At 36.5% G+C, this 18,860-nt stretch overlaps 1 protein-coding gene across 2 annotated transcripts in view; it reads right to left on the bottom strand.

Annotated features, from left to right (window-relative positions):
• Positions 1-18,860, bottom strand: part of LARS1 (leucyl-tRNA synthetase 1) — a 66,794-nt gene that overhangs the window by 14,067 nt on the left and 33,867 nt on the right. The window contains exons 16-28 of one of the 2 annotated variants that reach the window (XM_060296396.1): positions 17,693-17,778; positions 17,537-17,602; positions 17,364-17,446; positions 16,596-16,734; positions 15,694-15,906; positions 14,002-14,059; positions 11,650-11,713; positions 8,126-8,309; positions 5,078-5,224; positions 4,374-4,464; positions 3,000-3,140; positions 1,455-1,595; positions 1,084-1,194 (exon numbers count right to left, since the gene is read on the bottom strand). In XM_060296396.1, coding sequence (XP_060152379.1) covers positions 1,084-1,194; positions 1,455-1,595; positions 3,000-3,140; positions 4,374-4,464; positions 5,078-5,224; positions 8,126-8,309; positions 11,650-11,713; positions 14,002-14,059; positions 15,694-15,906; positions 16,596-16,734; positions 17,364-17,446; positions 17,537-17,602; positions 17,693-17,778 — 1,524 coding nt within the window. The remainder of the gene's footprint in view (positions 1-1,083; positions 1,195-1,454; positions 1,596-2,999; positions 3,141-4,373; positions 4,465-5,077; positions 5,225-8,125; positions 8,310-11,649; positions 11,714-14,001; positions 14,060-15,693; positions 15,907-16,595; positions 16,735-17,363; positions 17,447-17,536; positions 17,603-17,692; positions 17,779-18,860) is intronic. The other variant, XM_030841180.2, reaches the window with a different exon arrangement.

Consider the following 18,860-nt stretch of genomic DNA (forward strand, 5'->3'; position numbering starts at 1 on the left):
CCTTGAAAATGCTGGTATGAATATATACGCCACTGAGGCAAAATTTCATTTTTCTAACTACCAAAGTAGCTTTTACTCTTTTACTTACCATAAGTCAAAAATCTGCAAGCAGATTCTAAAAGCTACACTCCATTTCTATCAAACGCAATCGAAGGAAGAGGTAGTTCTCCATAAAAACAGGTTCACATATTGTAGAATACAAAAATACTTGCTCTTCTCTTTCCATTAAATCTTACAAATATAAAAGTTCTTCTGAGTATTTCTTGGTTAACCATGAAAAGTACTGAGGCAAAATTCCAATAAACGTCTAGAAAATCAAAGCTAAGGATTTTTCCTTTATATTACCACTTTATGCTTTGGCCATAATCCCTATTTGGTCTCCCTCTTTCTTTCTCTTTTTAAAGTGCGCCTTAATGGTTTCTGTCCACCAATAACTGTTGCTTATAACCTGAGCAAAAATTCTACAACATATACTTTGTTTCCACATTTTGAATGTAAAAGGAAAAAGGAAGGTGAATTTTTTTCTCTAGGAAAACCTAGAACTAAGTTTAAATATTGAGTTCCCTTTAAATACAACTATCATATTTAATAGCTATTTACCTGACAATCAAAAACACAACATCAAACTCTCCATTTCTATGGGTAATTACCAAATTGGACATTTTCTTTTAAATTACTCAAGAGCCAAGCTTCAAATTTTTTCAAACATAATAACGTTAAGCCTTCATGAATGCCAGTGTTCAAGGCACAACAAATCCAAAATGCAAACTCAGCCCTTTTGCTTCATAATTTTAACCACACATATGAAAAAGTCCCACACCTTCTGATTACATACAACTAGATCTAGTATTTTTTTATGAAAGTTTCAGAAATGATGAAAAACAGCTTTTCCCTCGGCATCCTCGGCATTCCATTTAAGAGCCACCAAGGATAACAAATGGCATTCCATGTGTAAAGGTAATTAAACAAAGCTGCCTGTCTTTCTTCCCCTAGACATTGCCAACATCCTAAAAACAAAAGCAGCATAGGCAGAACACGACACTGCTGGGGTGAGGTGGGGTGGGAGTCTATTGAGAACGTCACCTCAAAGTGATGACGCAGAACTGACAGGGTGATATGTTGCCAAGACGGATAGTTCTTCGCCACATAGATGGTGCAATGTGAAGGCTTCTGAGGGAGCTGCTTGTCAGTCTTCTACAGGGCAGAAGAAAGAAAAAAAACATTTAATCACTTTCATATACACCAAAAATGAAAGAACCCTCTCCCAGTATATAGCACTACTGCCTTTAACTTAAAAAATATGCATACAATAGAACTGCATTAGAAATGAAAATAGCCCTACATTAGCAATGAAAATGGCCCTAAGGAAAGTTGTCTTTATTTTCATTACTATTAAATGTTATTTGACCAATAACTTTTAAGGAATGACATTAAAAAAAAAAAAAAGACTTCACCTTCCCTTTGGCTGGTATCATATAGTTCTTGAGTCGCAATCTAAGGTCATGTGCTACTTCCATGAGATACTGTGAGGAGCGTATCAAGCTTTCATCCACAGGACCTGCCAGAGGCCATGAAGCATTCATAACTGAGTCGGGCTTTAAAAAAAAAAAAGGTTCAGTGAGATTAGACAACACAACTATTTTATGATTCTTGGTTACAGTTTCATACCAAGACATGGTGTGTAACTGTGTGCTCAAAGTTCAAACCTGACTACACATAACACGCGTCCACAGACCCTGATCTAATGTTCCCTAGAATTCAAGCTGTGAAGTCTGACTCTACATTCTTAATTAGCATCCATTTGTACAAGCATATTGATACCCACACACATATGCTCACTTTCAAAGAAAATTATGTAATGCTAATTTGCCTAAATTTAATCTTTGTTATATAAATTATGCATACTCTCAGTTTTTATCCTACTAATACATCCAGTACTGAAAGTATGGCTATTTGGAATATATATCATGAGCACATTTTTGCATTGTTCACACATTGAAAAATACAAAAGAGCTTGGCTAATAATGCTGGAAAGGAGTTATTAAACCAGCCAATCTGTTTATCTGTAAGCCTGGGAGAAATAAATTTATCTTCACAGTAAGAATGCTAATATAAAATCCCTGAATATGCAGCCCTATATATGCCAGGAATTTTATATAAAACAAGAATATTTATGCAAGTATACACTTCTATCTTTGTTTATAAGCAGCTCATAACAGTTATTTACATCTTTCTCAGTATTTTCACCTTTCTAAACAAACAGTTGAGAAAACAGTATTAGTTATACGTGTATTCAAATACATTATAACATTTCCTAATAAGAATTAGGTGATAAACAACACGCACAAAGTCACATTATTAAAATATATACAATAAAAATAAATAAATTTTTTAAAAATTAAAAAAAAGGGGGGGCCTCCCCGGTGGCACAGTGGTTAAGAATCCACCTGCCAATGCAGAGGACACAGGTTTGAGCCCTGGTCTGGGAAGACCCCACATGCCACGGAGCAACTAAGCCTGTGTGCCACAACTACTGAGCCTGTGCTCTAGAGCCTGCGAGCCACAACTACTAAGGCCACGTGCCACTACTGAAGCCCGCGTGCCCAGAGCCCGTGCTCTGCAACGAGACAAGCCACCACAATGAGAAGCCCACACACCATAATGAAGGGTAGCCCCCACTCGCCACAACTAGAGAAAGCCCATGCACAGCAACGAAGACCCAACACAGCCAAAAATAAATAAATAAAATAAATATACTTTTAAAAAATTTTTAATAAAATAAGATTAAATATATACACCGTGTGTGTATAAATTAAGGCATATATACCCGATGTAGCTTCAATTTAAGCTGCTGTAATAATTATGAGATAATGAACCCAATATTATTCTTGAAATACTCATTTTCAGTCTTTCTCTCTTAAGTCACATTATTATCCCAACATTTATTTAATGAGGCCCAAATCAAAACCACCCAGAACATCTTAAATGCATAAAGTTACCTTTCCCAGGAGTGTCCAGATGTGCTCACACAAATGAGGACAGAATGGAGCCAAAAGAAGTGTCTGAACTTCAATAAACCGGAACACGAGGTCTCGGTGCATCCCTTCTATAGCCAATTCACGGTACTTATCTTTCGCAGCCTACAAAATTTGGAGTTATTTACCATTTCTCTCCCCCACTTCTTTAAAATAAAATTATAGGAAAAAAAACTCAGTATCTCTATTTTAATGCATTTTAAAGTATTTAGTCTTTTAAAATTCCATAATAAACTTTAGTACAGGTTTTACTTTATGTTTAACAACCTGAAAATAAATGTGTATCAATCCTTAGGTTAAAAACAGTAAATTGTTTAAATTTATACATCTTTGATAATCTTTGCTATTAAGCATTTCTTTTTAAGTATTTCTTAGCCATTTAGGGTTCTTTGGGGGGCGTTGTTTGTTCATGTCCTTTGGTAATTGTTCTTTGGACCATTAGTATTTTTTTGATGGGCTTGTCAAAATCCTGAAATACAGACTGTAAATAATTTTCCAGTTAACTGTGTATTTTTAAGATGATTTCAGTTATGGTTTTCTTATCTATGTTGGCAAGTTCATCAGAACTTTTTTGGTTATTCCTTTCTTTTGTTTTTATGATTAGGAAATCTTTTTTCAATTCTAAAATCAAATAAATGTTCACTTAGCCCTGTTTTTCAGAAAAAAAAAAAAGTAAATCAATCCTAACAAAAGGATAATGCAGTTTTATACTGATTCTCAAGAAAATCTGAAAAAGACATTTTGCAATGGACATAAAAGATGAACAATTTAAACTGTGTACTAAGGGTGAATGCTCAGTAGCATGTATTAATAGCATCAAAAAGGCTGTAAATATGACACACTGCTATGCTCAGCACTTATCCTTATTTAATCACATCTCTGAAAACCAAGTTACATAAATCCCAATGTGATATTTTACAAAACTGACTGAGGAAAGCTACATTTTTACTTTAAGCACTTGAACTGCCAAACTTGAGGATATGCTGACACCTTGTGGAAAACCTCAGAAAATGTTTGCTTTCAAACTAATAGCAATTAGTTACAATTATGCCTTTGTTTTTTATCAACTTTAAAATGTTTTCCTGGAAAACGTGTCTAATTTTTAGATTTAACCTCTTTATTAACCCACAGCTCAACTAGGAATAGAATTACTTACATTAAAGAAACATAATACAAAAAGTACTCAAGAAACTATTTAAAATCACAATGTATTGAATATTTTACAAATTTTCACTCTCCACTTAAGATGAGTTATAATGCTACAGCAGGAGGGGAAAAAACAAGAAATACATCATATTGACACTGACGTATTTTATAGCTACGAAAAGAATAGCCTACCTGAAACTCAAAAAACCCTGTTTTCAAAGCTTCTTTAAACATCATCTTCTCATAGTTTTGATCTGTTTTTATAATGCCTGCATTCATTTCACTATTGAATAGGAAAAAAAAGGTAATTGAGTTTAAAGGCAAGTACATATATATAGGTATAAAAAACTTCCACACATACTAATAAACATTAAAATGAGAACAATGCATGAAACATTTAAGACTGCTCAACCACAAAACCATCTTTGTATTCCTCAAAACTGACCACTGCAGCCTCGCACTATCTATCCACTCTTGAGTATGGTCATAACACTACTTAGGGCTCTTGTTTATGACAACACAGTTAACCACATGCTTGTTTAAAAATTCCTTGATGGTCACCCTGATACCAAAACCAGACAAAGATACTACAAAAAAAGAAAATTACAGATTAATATCACTGATGAATATAGATGCAAAATTCCTCAACAAAATACTAGCAAACAGAATCCAACAACACATTAAAAGGATCATACACTATGATCAAGTGGGATTTATCCCAGGGATGCAAGGATTCTTCAATATACGCAAATCAATCAATGTGATACACCATATTAACAAATTGAAGAAGAAAAACCATATGATCATCTCAATAGATGCAGAAAAAGCTTTTGACAAAATTCAACACCCGTTTATGACCAAAAAAACTCCAGAAAGTGGCCATAGAGGGAACCTACCTCAACATAATAAAGGCCATATACGACAAACCCACAGCCAACATCATTCTCAATGGTGAAAAACTGAAAGCATTTCCTCTAAGATCAGGAACAAGAAGACAAGGATGTCCACTCTCACCACTGTTATTCAACATAGTTTTGGAAGTCCTAGCCACGGCAATCAGAGAAGAAAAAGAAAAGGAATACAAATTGGAAACGAAGAAGTAAAACTGTCATTGTTTGCAGATGACATGATACTATACATAGAGAATCCTAAAGATGCCACCAGAAAACTACTAGAGCTAATCAATGAATTTGGTAAAGTTGCAGGATACAAAATTAATGCACAGAAATCTCTTGCATTCCTATACACTAATGATGAAAAATCTGAAAGAGAAATTAAGGAAACGCTCCCATTTACCATTGCAACAAAAAGAATACAATACCTAGGAATAAACCTACCTAGGGAGACAAAAGACCTGTATGCAGAAAACTATAAGACACTGATGAAAGAAATTAAAGAGGATACCAACTGATGGAGAGATATACCATGTTCTTGAACTGGAAGAATCAATATTGTGAAAATGACTATACTAGCCAAAGCAATCTACAGATTCAATGCAATCCCTATCAAATTACCAATGGCATTTTTTACAGAACTAAAACAAAAAATCTTAAAATTTGTATGGAGACACAAAAGACCCCAAATAGTCAAAGCAGTCTTGAGAGAAATAAACGGAGCTGGAGGAATCAGACTCCCTATACTACAAAGCTACAGTAATCAAGACAATATGGTACTGGCACAAAAACAGAAACACAGATCAATGGAACAAGATAGAAAGCCCAGAGATAAACCCACGCACCTATAGTCAACTAATCTGTGACAAAGGAGGCAAGGATATACAATGGAGAAAAGACAGTCTCTTCAATAAGTGGTGTTGGGAAAACTGGACAGCTGCATGTAGAAGAATGAAATTAGAACACTCCCTAACAACACACACAAAAATAAACTCAAAATGCGTTAGAGACCTAAATGTAAGACTGGACACTACAAAACTCTTAGAGGAAAACATAGGCAGAACACTCTTTGACATAAATCACAGCAAGATCTTTTCTGATCCACCTCCTAGAGTAATGGAAATAAAAATAAACAAATGGGAGCTAATGAAACGTCAAAGCTTTTGACCAGCAAAGCAAACCATAAAGAAGACGAAAAGACAACCCTCAGGATGGGAGAAAATATTTGCAAACGAATCAACGGACAAAGGATTAATCTCCAAAATATATAAACAGCTCATACAGCTCAATATTAAAAAAACAAACAACCCAATCCAAAAATGGGCAGAAGACCTAAATAGACATTTCTCCAAAGAAGACATAAGATGGCCAAGAAGCACATGAAAAGCTGCTCAACATCACTAATTATTAGAAAAATGCAAATCAAAAGTACAATGAGGTATCACCTCACACCAGTTAGAATGGGCATCATCAGAAAATCTACAAACAACAAGTACTGGAGAGGGTGTGGAGAAAAGGGAACCCTCTTGCACTGTTGGTGGGAATGTAAATTGATACAGCCACTACGGAGAACAGTATGGAGGTTCCTTAAAAAACTAAAAATAGAATTAGCATATGATCCAGCAATCCCACTACTGGGCATATACCCAAAGAAAACCATAATTCAAAAACACACATGCACCCCAATATGTATTGCAGCACTATTTACAATAGCCAGGTCATGGAAGCAACCTTAATGCCCATCGACAGGCGAATGGATAAAGAAGTTGTGGTACATATATACAATGGAATGTTACTCAGCCATAAAAAGGAACGAAATTGGGTCATTTGTTGAGATGTGGATGGATCTAGAGACTGTCATACAGATTGAAGTTAAGTCAGAAAGAGAAAAATAAATATCGTATATTAACACATATATGTGGAGCCTAGAAAAATGGTACAGATGAACCAGTTTGCAGGGCAGAAGTTGAGACACAGATGTAGAGAAAAAATGTATGGACACCAAGGAGGAAAGTGGCGAGGATGGGGTGGTGGTGTGCTGACCTGGGAGATTGGGATTGACATGTATACACTGATGTGTATAAAACTGATGACTATTAAGAACCTGCTGTATAAAAAAATAAATAAAATAAAATTCAAAAATTAAAAAAACAAACAAAAAAATTCCTTGATGGAAACTTTATTAAGAAGCCCAAAATGCAACATGAAAATAGCTTTACTGAGGCTGTAGTCAGGTTTAATTGTTGCATTTTAAACAACTGACATTGGATTAAAAATATATTCCTTACACTACCTCAGGCCCTTCATAATTTGGCCTAATATGGCCCCAACTTGTTTGATCTCCTACTTCTGCCCTCCACATACTGTACACTTCAAATAAATACCATACTCTTTCCATGGCTTTCTCCTCTCCTTCAAAAATTAGGTTTACTTTTCAAGAAACCCAGAACTCACGTGCCATCTCCTCTAATTTCCCTCTATCCCTACTATTGCACTTATAATTGGTTGGGTAAGTGTTTTTCTCTCCTGCTAGACTACAATGAAGGATCAAGTCTTATTCATCTTTGTAATACCAGTGCTTCGGATGTTTCTGATACAAAAAGACTGATAAATGTTTTTTGAAGGAAAAAAGAAAAGACAATTCTTTTCCTTTAACCTACTTTTCCTTTAACCATTCCACCCTTCTCTAATGCAAGACAGCATGGTAAAATGGTCATGAGAATGGGCTTTGGAGACAGAAACAAATTCGTATCCCAAGTCTGAAATTACCAGCTTTGAGACATTTAATGAAATACTTAATTTTTCTAAGCTTCAATTTCTTTAACTATAAAATAGAGCTAATAATATCTTTATCATATAAAATTGCTAGAAGGCTAAAATCAGATAATGGATGCAAAGTAATTAGCATAGTACCTGGCACAAGTAAGCTTTCAGTGAATAGTAGTTATTATTAACATCTAATTTATTTAATGAGGAAAAAAAAAGAAAACTTAAAAATACAGCGGGACTAAGCAACTCTAAAGTACGAAGTGGTTGGGGTCCATAGATTACCTGGCGAAAACTCTATCATTGAAGGTGTTGGCAGGACCACTTCTTAGGCTATCCCAGTTGGCAACCATTTCTTTCACCCATTCCACCCAGGTGTACAGACGGAGAATACCTGCATCTGCCATGGTTTCCACAAAGTTAGCATCTTCAACAGTGTCACCAGCATCAGCTAGAGCCAAGCGCATTCCTGGAAGAAGAAAAAAAAAATCAATCGATGATTTAAAAATGAGGTTACTGCATATCAACTACATATCCAGTTGAGTACACTGCCAAGCCTACATATAAATTAAGAAATAACAAACGCTTTAAAGGACTGCATATATCAACAGCAAAAATAAAGATCACCAAAAGTAGAATCCATAATGATGTTGCTAAAATATTTGAATTTTCTGTATTGATTTGCATACACTTAGCATCAATATGTGTTTCTTCTCAGGCATGTTGAGTTAATGAGATAAAGTGATCTTTAATGAGGCAGAGGGAAAAAATGCTAAACTGGGGAAAGATATCCCTATCAACATCTCAGCCTCATTTATAGGTAGCAAAATATTATTGTATTTTAATGCATTAAGAACACACAGAAGTGGGCTCCCCTGGTGGCGCAGTGGTTGAGAGTCCACCTGCCGATGCAGGGGACACGGGTTCGTGCCCCGGACCAGGAAGATCCCACATGCCACGGAGCGGCTGGGCCCGTGAGCCATGGCTTGCTGAGCCCGCACATCCGGAGCCTGTGCTCCGCCACAGGAGAGGCCACAACAGTGAGAGGCCTGCATACCACAAAAAAAAAAAAAGAAAAAAAGAACACACAGAAGTGCCTTATGTGCACAAATACAGATTTTCTTAGTCCTAAAAGCAGATTCTTCCAACTTTCCTACTAACGAAATACGACTTTTCAACCAAAATCTTCCATTCTAAAATATTGAAAAAATCATCAATAAGAGTCTAAGTAAATTACAGGACATCCTTGCAATGGAAGACTATATTGCTGTAAAAGAGTGAGGTAACTCTTGTGTATCAACATGAAGTGATCTCAAATACGAACTAAGTGAAGAAGGCAAATTTCAAAACAGTATGTAGGGTATATGCTACCATCTGCGCCTTAAAGGAGGAGATGAGAATATGTAACATCAAGTTATGTATGCATTAAACATCTTTTACAATACACAAGAAGCTGAACACATTTTTTTAACTTTTTATATTGAAGTAATTTTACAGTTACAGAAAAGATGCCAAAGATGAGAATAAACATATACCATCTACCGGACTGTCTTAATGTTAACAGCTTACATAACCACAGTTTCAAAAGCAGGAAGTTAACATTAGTATGATACTATTAACTGAACTACAGAGTTTATTCAAATTTCACCAGTGCTTCCTCTAATATCCTTCTCTGTTCTAGGATCCAATCCAGAATCCCACCTTGCATTTGACTGTTGTATCTCCTTGGTCTCTTCAAATCTGTGACAGTTTCTCAGTCTGTCCTGGACCTTGACTTCTGATGAACAGTAGTCAGGTATTTAATAGAATTTCTCCCAACTTGGGTTTGTCTGATGTTTTCTCATGATTAAACTGATGTTATGAACCTCTGGCAAGAATATCACAAAAGTGATGCTGTGTGCCTTTCTCAGTGCATCATTATCAGGGAGGTAGGTAATGAGGAAAAAAAAGAAAACTTAAAAATACACCAGGACTAAGCAACTCTAAAGTACAAACCTAAGCAACTCTAAAGTGCAAACCTTCCTCACTTGGTCAGGTAGACTGTCTGCCAAGTTTCTCCACTGTAAAGTTACTGTTTTTCCCTTTGTGATTAAGAAATATCTTGGGAGAGATACTCTGAGAATATGCAAATAATCTTTTTTTTTTTAAACTTTCACCCATTGATTTTGGCAACCACTGATGGAATTTGTCTGTGACAATATTACTATGATGTTTGTCTAATGGTGATTTTATATTTCACTCAGTCCTTCTACTTTATTACTTGGAATTCTTCTGAAAGGAAGAACAGTCCCTACTCCACTTATTTATTTATTCAATTATTACTATACATTCATATGGATTCATAAATACTTAATTTATTCACTGGGTTATAATTCAATACTATCATTATTTACTTTGTTTCCTAAACTACTCTAACGTGGACAATTGGGAGCCCCGTCAGGTTGACTCCTGTGCCCTTTCAAACTGTCCCCATCCTTTTTTAAACATTTCCTTACTTTCTGGCATCATAAAATGTTCCATGCTCATCTTGTATGTTCCCTACTCCAGCCCTCAAATCAACCCTTCTCCTAGGAACCCTAGTTCCTTTTATTGGAGAATGGTATTTGGAAACCAAGATCTCAATGCCAGGTGTTTCATTACCCATGGGCTCTCTCAGCAGAAAGAACTAGGAAAATAAATGCATGTATACTAACCCACACATAAATCTATGTTTATTTTTATATCTGTATGTAAAATAAAACCTGTGAGTTCATACTGATGTTGCCAATTCCAATCCAACACCACAGGGTTCATTCTAGCATTTCCTCTTGACCTATTTATAGCTTCTGACAATGAGCTCTCATCTATAATATATTTATTTGTTAAATCCCAGTAAACCCATAAAAGTTTCAGAATTGCTAATCTACACCTCTTTAAAAGAAAATAACTACAGTATTTGTGCACAGTTCTTTTTGCCTTACTGTGTTCAGTCAAAATACTGTTTTTCTAAGTAACTTAGGTTAGTTCTTCCCCATCCCCTTCAGTGCACTCTCAAACTATAGTAGCCATGATCAGCAAATGATCAGCCATGATGACCAAAGACTGGATTACATAAGATATGACTGGTTCTTTCAGGTTAGACAGTGCATTTCTTCTCTTGACAAAGTAACAGTTAAATGGAATAGTAATGAGGCCAGAGAAAACATATTTTTTGAAGAAATGAATGCTCCTAGGTTCAAGTCACTTATATGTATACCAAATATGGAGGAAATACTTTGAAAAAGGTTCCTACATACTTAACATCTCTACAAACCAACTATTTTTTTTCTTTAAGATTTTTTTTTTTTTTTGATGTGGACCATTTTTAAAGTCTTTATTGAATTTGTTACAACGTTGCTTCTCTATGTTTTGGTTTTTTGGCCACAAGGCATGTGGGATCTTGGCTCCCCGACCAGGGGTCGAACCTGCACCCCCTGCATTGAAAGGCGAAGTCCTAACCACTGGACCTCCAGGGAAGTCCCCCTACAAACCAACTCTTTAATCTTAGAAGTAGCATGAAATTAGGAACAAACCAGGTAGCACTTACAGTGAGTTTCCTTTGAAAGAAGACTAATAATCTTAGCTTAAATCTGTTCCTAAACAGATCAGATCAGCAATTCTTATGTTTTAAAAATTATGTTCCTGTACACAAAGAAAACATGAATATTTTAAAGTATTGGTAAAAGCGAAAGAGAAAAGCAATGAAACTGAAACAACAATGCTAACTTGCCTTCTGTAATATGAGGAGAACTGGACACTATGCAACAGCAATAACAAAAAAGCATACTCACCATCAGCTGAATATTTGTCAAGAGCTTGGGTCAAAGTGAGGAAGTTGCCTGTGGATTTTGACATCTGAAAGAGAAAGTCAATGATCAGGCATTAGTAAGAATATATATAAATAAAATAAACCAAATCAGCCACATCAAATTAAATAGGTTGGCCACAATCAGATAAAAACCAAAAGGATCAGAAGCATGGAAAGGAAAAGATACCTTATACTAACTTTATAGAGGAAAAAACTGAAGTGACTTGTCTGAGTCACTAATCTAGTCAGTGACAAAGCTAGGACAGCATCTCCAGTCTGATACTCAGTCCATGGCTCTTTCCATTAACCAACACTGTCCCTTGGGAATTGGTTTATACACATGGATGATTCCACTATAACTCTGGAATACTTCAGCTGGTCATAAAGAAGAGCTTTAGGGCTTCCCTGGTGGTGCAGTGGTTAAGAATCCACCGGCCAATGCAGGGGACATAGGTTCGAGCCCTGGTCCAGGAAGATCCCACATGCCGCGGAGCAACTAAGCCCGTGCGCCACAACTACGGAGCCCACGCGCCTAGAGCCCGTGCTCTGCAATAAGAGAAGCCACCGCAATGAGAAGCTTGCGCCTCAACCAAGAGTTGCTGCAACTAGAGAAAGCCCCACTTGCTACAACTAGAGAAAGCCCGCGCACAGCAACGAAGACCAAACGCAGCCAAAATAAATAAATGAAAGAAAAATTAAAAAAAAACACAGAAGAGCTTTATAGCAATTAGAGTCATTCAGAAATGAATGGACAAGCTCATGAGGTCAAAATTAGGGTTTTAGGGAACCTCCTGTCATTAGGGTCACAACTGGCTACTCAAGTTGTGCTCTGCCTGAAGGCAGCACAACTAAGGAGGAACTGTGCCCAGCCTAGCAATCTTTACTATTTAAAAAATGTTTATGTTTTTGTAACTTTGCTGATACCAAAGAGAGGTGGTCATTCTATCAATTTTCTATTATATGGCAGTAAAATATTTTGTTCTAATAAAATGAGTATAATGTACATATAGCACAACAATGTGGAGACCAAAGGAAATGTCATGTTATAACAGGATTCCTATTTATATACTCACATATACATACACCCATATATACACATACATATATATAAATACATATATGGTTCACTTTGACCTACAAAGAACAAATGAGTTTGATAATCAAAAGTCCTTGTTGGGACTTCCCTGGTGGCGCAGTGGTTGGGAGTCTGCCTGCTGATGCAGGGGACACGGGTTCGTGCCCCGGCCTGGGGAAGATCCCACATGCCGCGGAGCGGCTGGGTCTGTGAGCCATGGCCGCTGAGCCTGCACGTCCGGAGCCTGTGTTCCGCAACAGGAGAGGCCACAACAGTGAGAGGCCCGAAGTCCTTGTTGATTTAACAAAATCTATAAAGTAGCTATTTTTCAGCCTAATGTACAGATTACCTTACATGAACTTTTTTATTCCCTTTCAATATTAGGACACTGGTAAAAAATAACATCTCATTTTGCAATTTATATCATCTGCTATGTTTAAATCTATAACTATTTTCATTATGACATACCTATAGCAATGAATATTCTTTTACCATTAATATTCCATCAGATGTAGCAAGATTCACTGGTTGGAACAAATCCAACTTATTACAATTGTTATTAATGAGAAATAAATAATATTGTAACTTAATTTTTTTTGTTTAGTTGAGGAAGGGTGCCCCTTTCTAATGTACACAAAAGCATCATGGGGCAAACAAGGGCTTGTCAAGAGGTTGGCATAACTCCTGGTGAGGATATTGAATAATTAGGTGAAGTCTTATGTAGCATAAAAAAATCATATATTGAATATATTAGTAGTGGTAATGAAAAAGGGAAGTTGCAGTAGTATGGGGAGAGAGATACCATCTGGAAAGAAGCATTAAATGACATTTTAAAATCCTATAAACTCCAAAATTCTATTATTCTAATTTAGTGGCCAGTCACAGTATAAAGCAAAAACCAACAAATTATTTTCTCAACTTAATGAGAAAGATATTGTTGGGTCACAATGCTAGGATCTTTACATTTCCTGTCCCTTTCTCTCTCTCCTCCCGTAAAAATTTGTGTCACCCTTTGCCACTCTAATACAAATGTTATAATAGGGAAGTTTTCCCCATCCCACCTCTCAACTAATACTATCTACTCCACTCACTCAATTTTAAAATAAACTTCTCATTTACGCTGGTAGTCCTAAACATTCTAAATGGAAGACATTTAACTCTCTGATTTTCACATTCTTTATTTCTTTAAAAAGTACAACATCCTAAATCTGAAAAACTTTTCTGTAGCATTTTAACCTTTCAAGAGGCAATGAGCCTTACCTTCTCAGAGTTGAGGAGGAGATGTCCATTTGCTCTCACAGCTACAGGCCATTTATCACTTGACAGGAAAATGTTTAAAGATAGAAAATAAAACTTAAAGATTATGGTTTAGGCTTAAAAATTTGAGGTAAACGCTAAAAGATTCATAAAAGATTGCTAAGGCAAATGTGCAGGGATATTAATTGAGTCCTGTTCATAACAGGAAACCAATGAAAACAAGGAAAGTATCCATTAGTAAAGGACTGGTTATATTGATATAAACTATGGTACAGGAATACAATGAAATACTACGTAACAATTTTTAAAATACAGGCACAGCTATATATATATAAATAAAAAGATCTTAGAAATATACTATTACAAGGAAAAAACAAGAGACAGAATACTGTCTATAATGTGGCATCTTTGTATAAATTAAAAAATAAACAAGTATAGATATCTGCTGCTGGTATATGCATACATACATTTTCCAGAAGAAATCACGAGAAAGCAGTAGCAGTGATGAGCTTTGGGAAATAGACTAATACAGGGAAAAGGGTGAAAGTTCACTTTTAACTTTGTACCTTTATGAGCTGTTTGAATTTTCAAACTATGTACATATCATTCATTCATTCTAACAATGAGATCATGTAGAGGGTAATGTAAAGAGCAAGAGTTCTGGAGCCAGACTGCTGGGTTCTGCATCCTGGTTCTGCCATTGCTGGGTAACTCTGGGTGAGTCATTTTGAGCTCTCTATGCCTCACGAAGGTTCCTTGTCCGTAAAAACGAGGATATTACAGACCTTCCTCGAAAAGTTGTAGTGAAAATTACACGAGTTACTAAAAGTGATTAGAAGAGTGTCTGACAAAAGCACTTGAAGCTACTACTTACCTTTAATTTTTAAAACCCTAATACATGTCCAAAACTTGATGCAAGGGGATAAATATTGAACTATATTACTAACAAGTACTTCTGAGACACCTGGTATCTCCAAAAACACATTTTAACCAATAGAGAAAAATAACTGGATGACAAGAACCACATCGTATTTATTTTATTCCTCTTCTTCAAAATCTCCCTTTTATTCTTGAGAAAGAAAATGTAATCTCATTCTAAATGCAATCTCATCCTAAATACAAAAAGTCCCATGAGATTGCTTTGGTTTTACAAAATAAAATTTGAACAGTGGAAGGGGTTTGTTTCTTCGGCTACTTGAGGACAGGAGGAAAAGGCACAGAGACATGTCTGGATCAAGAGGGAAGATGATAGAAGGATTACTCTTGAGCACATGGTATTAACAAATGCATCTTTGACCCAGATTCTAGTCACAACATCACTACTTAATGCTGGAACCTTGGGGCTCTCAGCTCTAAAGGGATGTTTCCTTCCCATTCTAATGTCCTAGGCTCTGTCTGAAATCGCCTTTATTCCAGCATCTAACAGGTCAAATGAGTCATGTAACAGGTCAAGGGAATTACTGACAGAGTACCTGAAATGTGACATGCTTTGGTGGCCCAAGGTAGGTACGAAGATTTCTGGATATAACAGATAGGAGGAGGTGTGCTTTCTCCTTCAGTACATTTAATGTAAGAAAAAGAATGTAACTGTTAAATCTAACTATACCTCCCCACAATAACATCTATATATTTGAAGCCACAAGGCACCCTTGTCAATAATCAATAAATTTAGTCTGCATCTTTTTTGGCACTCACCTTTCTTCTGGCCACATAGCCACGTGATTATAAAGGAAATATGAAAGATGATTTGGAATAAGATCCTTGCCAGAGGCTCGAAGATCCACAGGATACCAGAACTCAAATTCCTGCTTTAACTGATCTAATTTTTCCTTTGGGATCTGAGTTTTAGGAAATGGAGCCTCCTTGAAGAAAACATAATCCCAAACTTCCTTGGTCATCTGCTGTGGTCTGTATTAAAATAAAAGAAACAAACAAACAACAACTATATATATATATATATATATATATATATAATTTCTTTGAAAGAATCAGCATTCTAATCCAACCATGAAGTAGAAAACACTTTCTTAATGTTTTACAGTAACAAATGAGGTCAACAGACTCCCATAAGAATGAAGAATGGATAATAGAGAAGGGGCTATTTACTACTTTCTTTCTCAGTTCAATGCAAAAAAAGCAAAAACATCATGACAAAATTCCACTAAATGAATTCTTATAAAAACTAATTATTAGAAAGAATTTTCTGGCTTCCCTGGTGGCGCAGTGGTTAAGAGTCCGCCTGCCAAAGCAGGGGACACGGGTTTGAGCCCTGGTCCAGGAAGATCCCACATGCCACAGAACAACTAAGCCCGTGAGCCACAACTACTGAACCTGTGCTCTAGAGCCCGTGCGCCTAGAGCCCATGCTCCACAACAAGAGAAGCCACCGCAATGAGAAGCCTGCACAATGCAATGAAGAACAGCTCCCGCTCACCACAACTAGAGAAAGCCCAAGTGCAGCAACAAAGACCCAACACAGCCAAAAATAAATAAAAATAAAATATATTTAAAAAAAAAAAGAAAGAATTTTCAATACATAAATCAAAAGATCACCTCATGCTAACAAATTACATTCCTTCCCCTTATCCATTTACCAACCTGATGCCCAGTGGAGACTCTGTCTGTCCACGCAAGTTACCTCCCTGCAACAGATGTGCAACTGTGTAAAATGCCATGTAAATAGTGGAGTCAGAGAGTGATTCAATCAGCCACTCCTCATCCCACGGCAGACGAGTACCTGTGAGATAAAAAGAAGATAATTAATGCATGAGGAACCTAAGAGACACTTCATCTACAAAATTCACATTTTTAAGAGCAGGTCTATAGCACTGACAAAGCTACTTATTTAGGTTCTTAAATTTACTTGAATAATTAATATAAATAAACCAGTAAATAAAAAAAACAAAATGGTTGAAGCACTAGAAACTTTCTATTAAAAAAAAACTGCATCATAAAACCTATATGGGGGCTTCCCTGGTGGCGCAGTGGTTGAGAGTCCGCCTGCCAATGCAGGGGACGCAGGTTCGTGCCCCGGTCCGGGAAGATTCCACATGCCGCAGAGCGGCTGGGCCCGTGAGCCATGGCCGCTGAGCCTGTGCGCCCGGAGCCTATGCTCCGCAACGGGAGAGGCCACAACAGTGAGAGGCCCGTGTACCGCAAAAAAAAAAAAAAAAGCTATATGGGCATTAGATACTTCTACCACCAGGTAGATGGTAAGGGACCACATCCTAGTTTCCTTCACCTTCTAACCAAAACCTCTCACTTCCAATTCAGAAACACACTGGAAGAGAAGAAAAAAAGGTGAAGTTTTAATTTGCTGTGTAACTGGCAAAGTCATTCAAACAGAAAATTTTGAAGTTTGCTTACCTAAGCCATAAGTTCTTGAGCAAGCATGCTCTTGCAGCCAATCTAAGGTAGCTTCAAAATTCCTCCTGGTCTCCTCACAGAACCTGGAGAGAGTAGAAGATAAAGTATCTCTCTTCAGCTTCATTGTCTTCCCTGTTTCTCATCTCCTTCCCTATCACTTTCTCCCATCTTACGTTTCCAGGTTCTTCAAGCACTGGGATGTCTGTTTTTTCCAGTTCTCTTCTCCATAATCCAAGTACCTGGGGGTGGACGAATTGATTAAAAAAAAAAAAGTCAAGGATAAGCAAAGTGACAGGAGGAAATTTCTTCTTGCTATAAGAAAAACTAACCACTGGTCACAGAGGGCCACGACGCATTCATCTGAAGACCTGGACATAACTTGTTTCTCTGGTTCCATGTAAATATATGCATCTCCCTAAACGAAAGTAAATAAAAATATATCAGATATTATGTCAAGGCAATCTCTATTCCTCAAGGAAAAGAAAAGTAACATTTTAGAAAAAAAAAAATGCTCTACCACCCATAACCAAAACCCCAGGTTTTCATTATGTCTTCCCTCTTCCCAGGGTAGAAGTTATCTGCTTTTCTTTCTGGGGGAAGGGTGAGCTGCGACAAAGCGAGAAGAGGCATGGACATATATACACTACCAAACGTAAGGTAGATAGCTAGTGGGAAGCAGCCGCATAGCACAGGGAGGTCAGCTCGGTACTTTGTGACCGCCTGGAGGGGTGGGATAGGGAGGGTGGGAGGGATGGAGATGCAAGAGATATGGGAACATATGTATATGTATAACTGATTCAATTTGTTATAAAGCAGAAACTAACACACCGTTGTAAAGCAATTATACCCCAATAAAGATGTTTATATATATATATATATATATAAAGAAAATAGATGCACAGAACCACTGCCTTTAAAAAAAAAGAGATGCACAAAAATTAAACACAGAAAGTACTTTTACTAAAGATTTATAGCATCATGAAAAATACCCACTAGAAAACTGACCGTAAATTTTACTTTTAGAAAAAAATACAAATATCTTTTAATGTATTATAATCCCAAACTTATTAGGCTAGGATAATTTTTAAAAATAAAATTCAGCATTATTATTCAAAAAATGATTCATTGTTCTGTGTTCTTAATGCAAGTTCTTCACACTGAACTTAAATAGGTAGGACTTTGGTTTAAAGATGGTAAATTAAAAACAGACACTTAATTAACTCTGCTCCCTCTCAAAATTCTAACAAAATAACAACAAAGAGGCTTTTTTTGTCTTAATGGTATGAAGCTACAAAGACAACAAGAATGGGAGAAGAAATAACATCAACCAAATTTTGGAAACTAAAAAGTAGAATGAGTGACAATTGTATTAGCAGATCAAAGGAAGCTAGCTGAATCCTAAGCCCACAGAAGAGAAGGCTGAAAAGCAATTCAGTTTGCTTTACAGAACCTCCAAAAAGACTCAGGATTTGTGGCACAAGATAGTTCTGGAAGAGG

This window comes from Globicephala melas, chromosome 3 (genome assembly GCF_963455315.2).
Source record: "Globicephala melas chromosome 3, mGloMel1.2, whole genome shotgun sequence".
Classification (NCBI taxonomy): Eukaryota; Metazoa; Chordata; class Mammalia; order Artiodactyla; family Delphinidae; genus Globicephala; species Globicephala melas.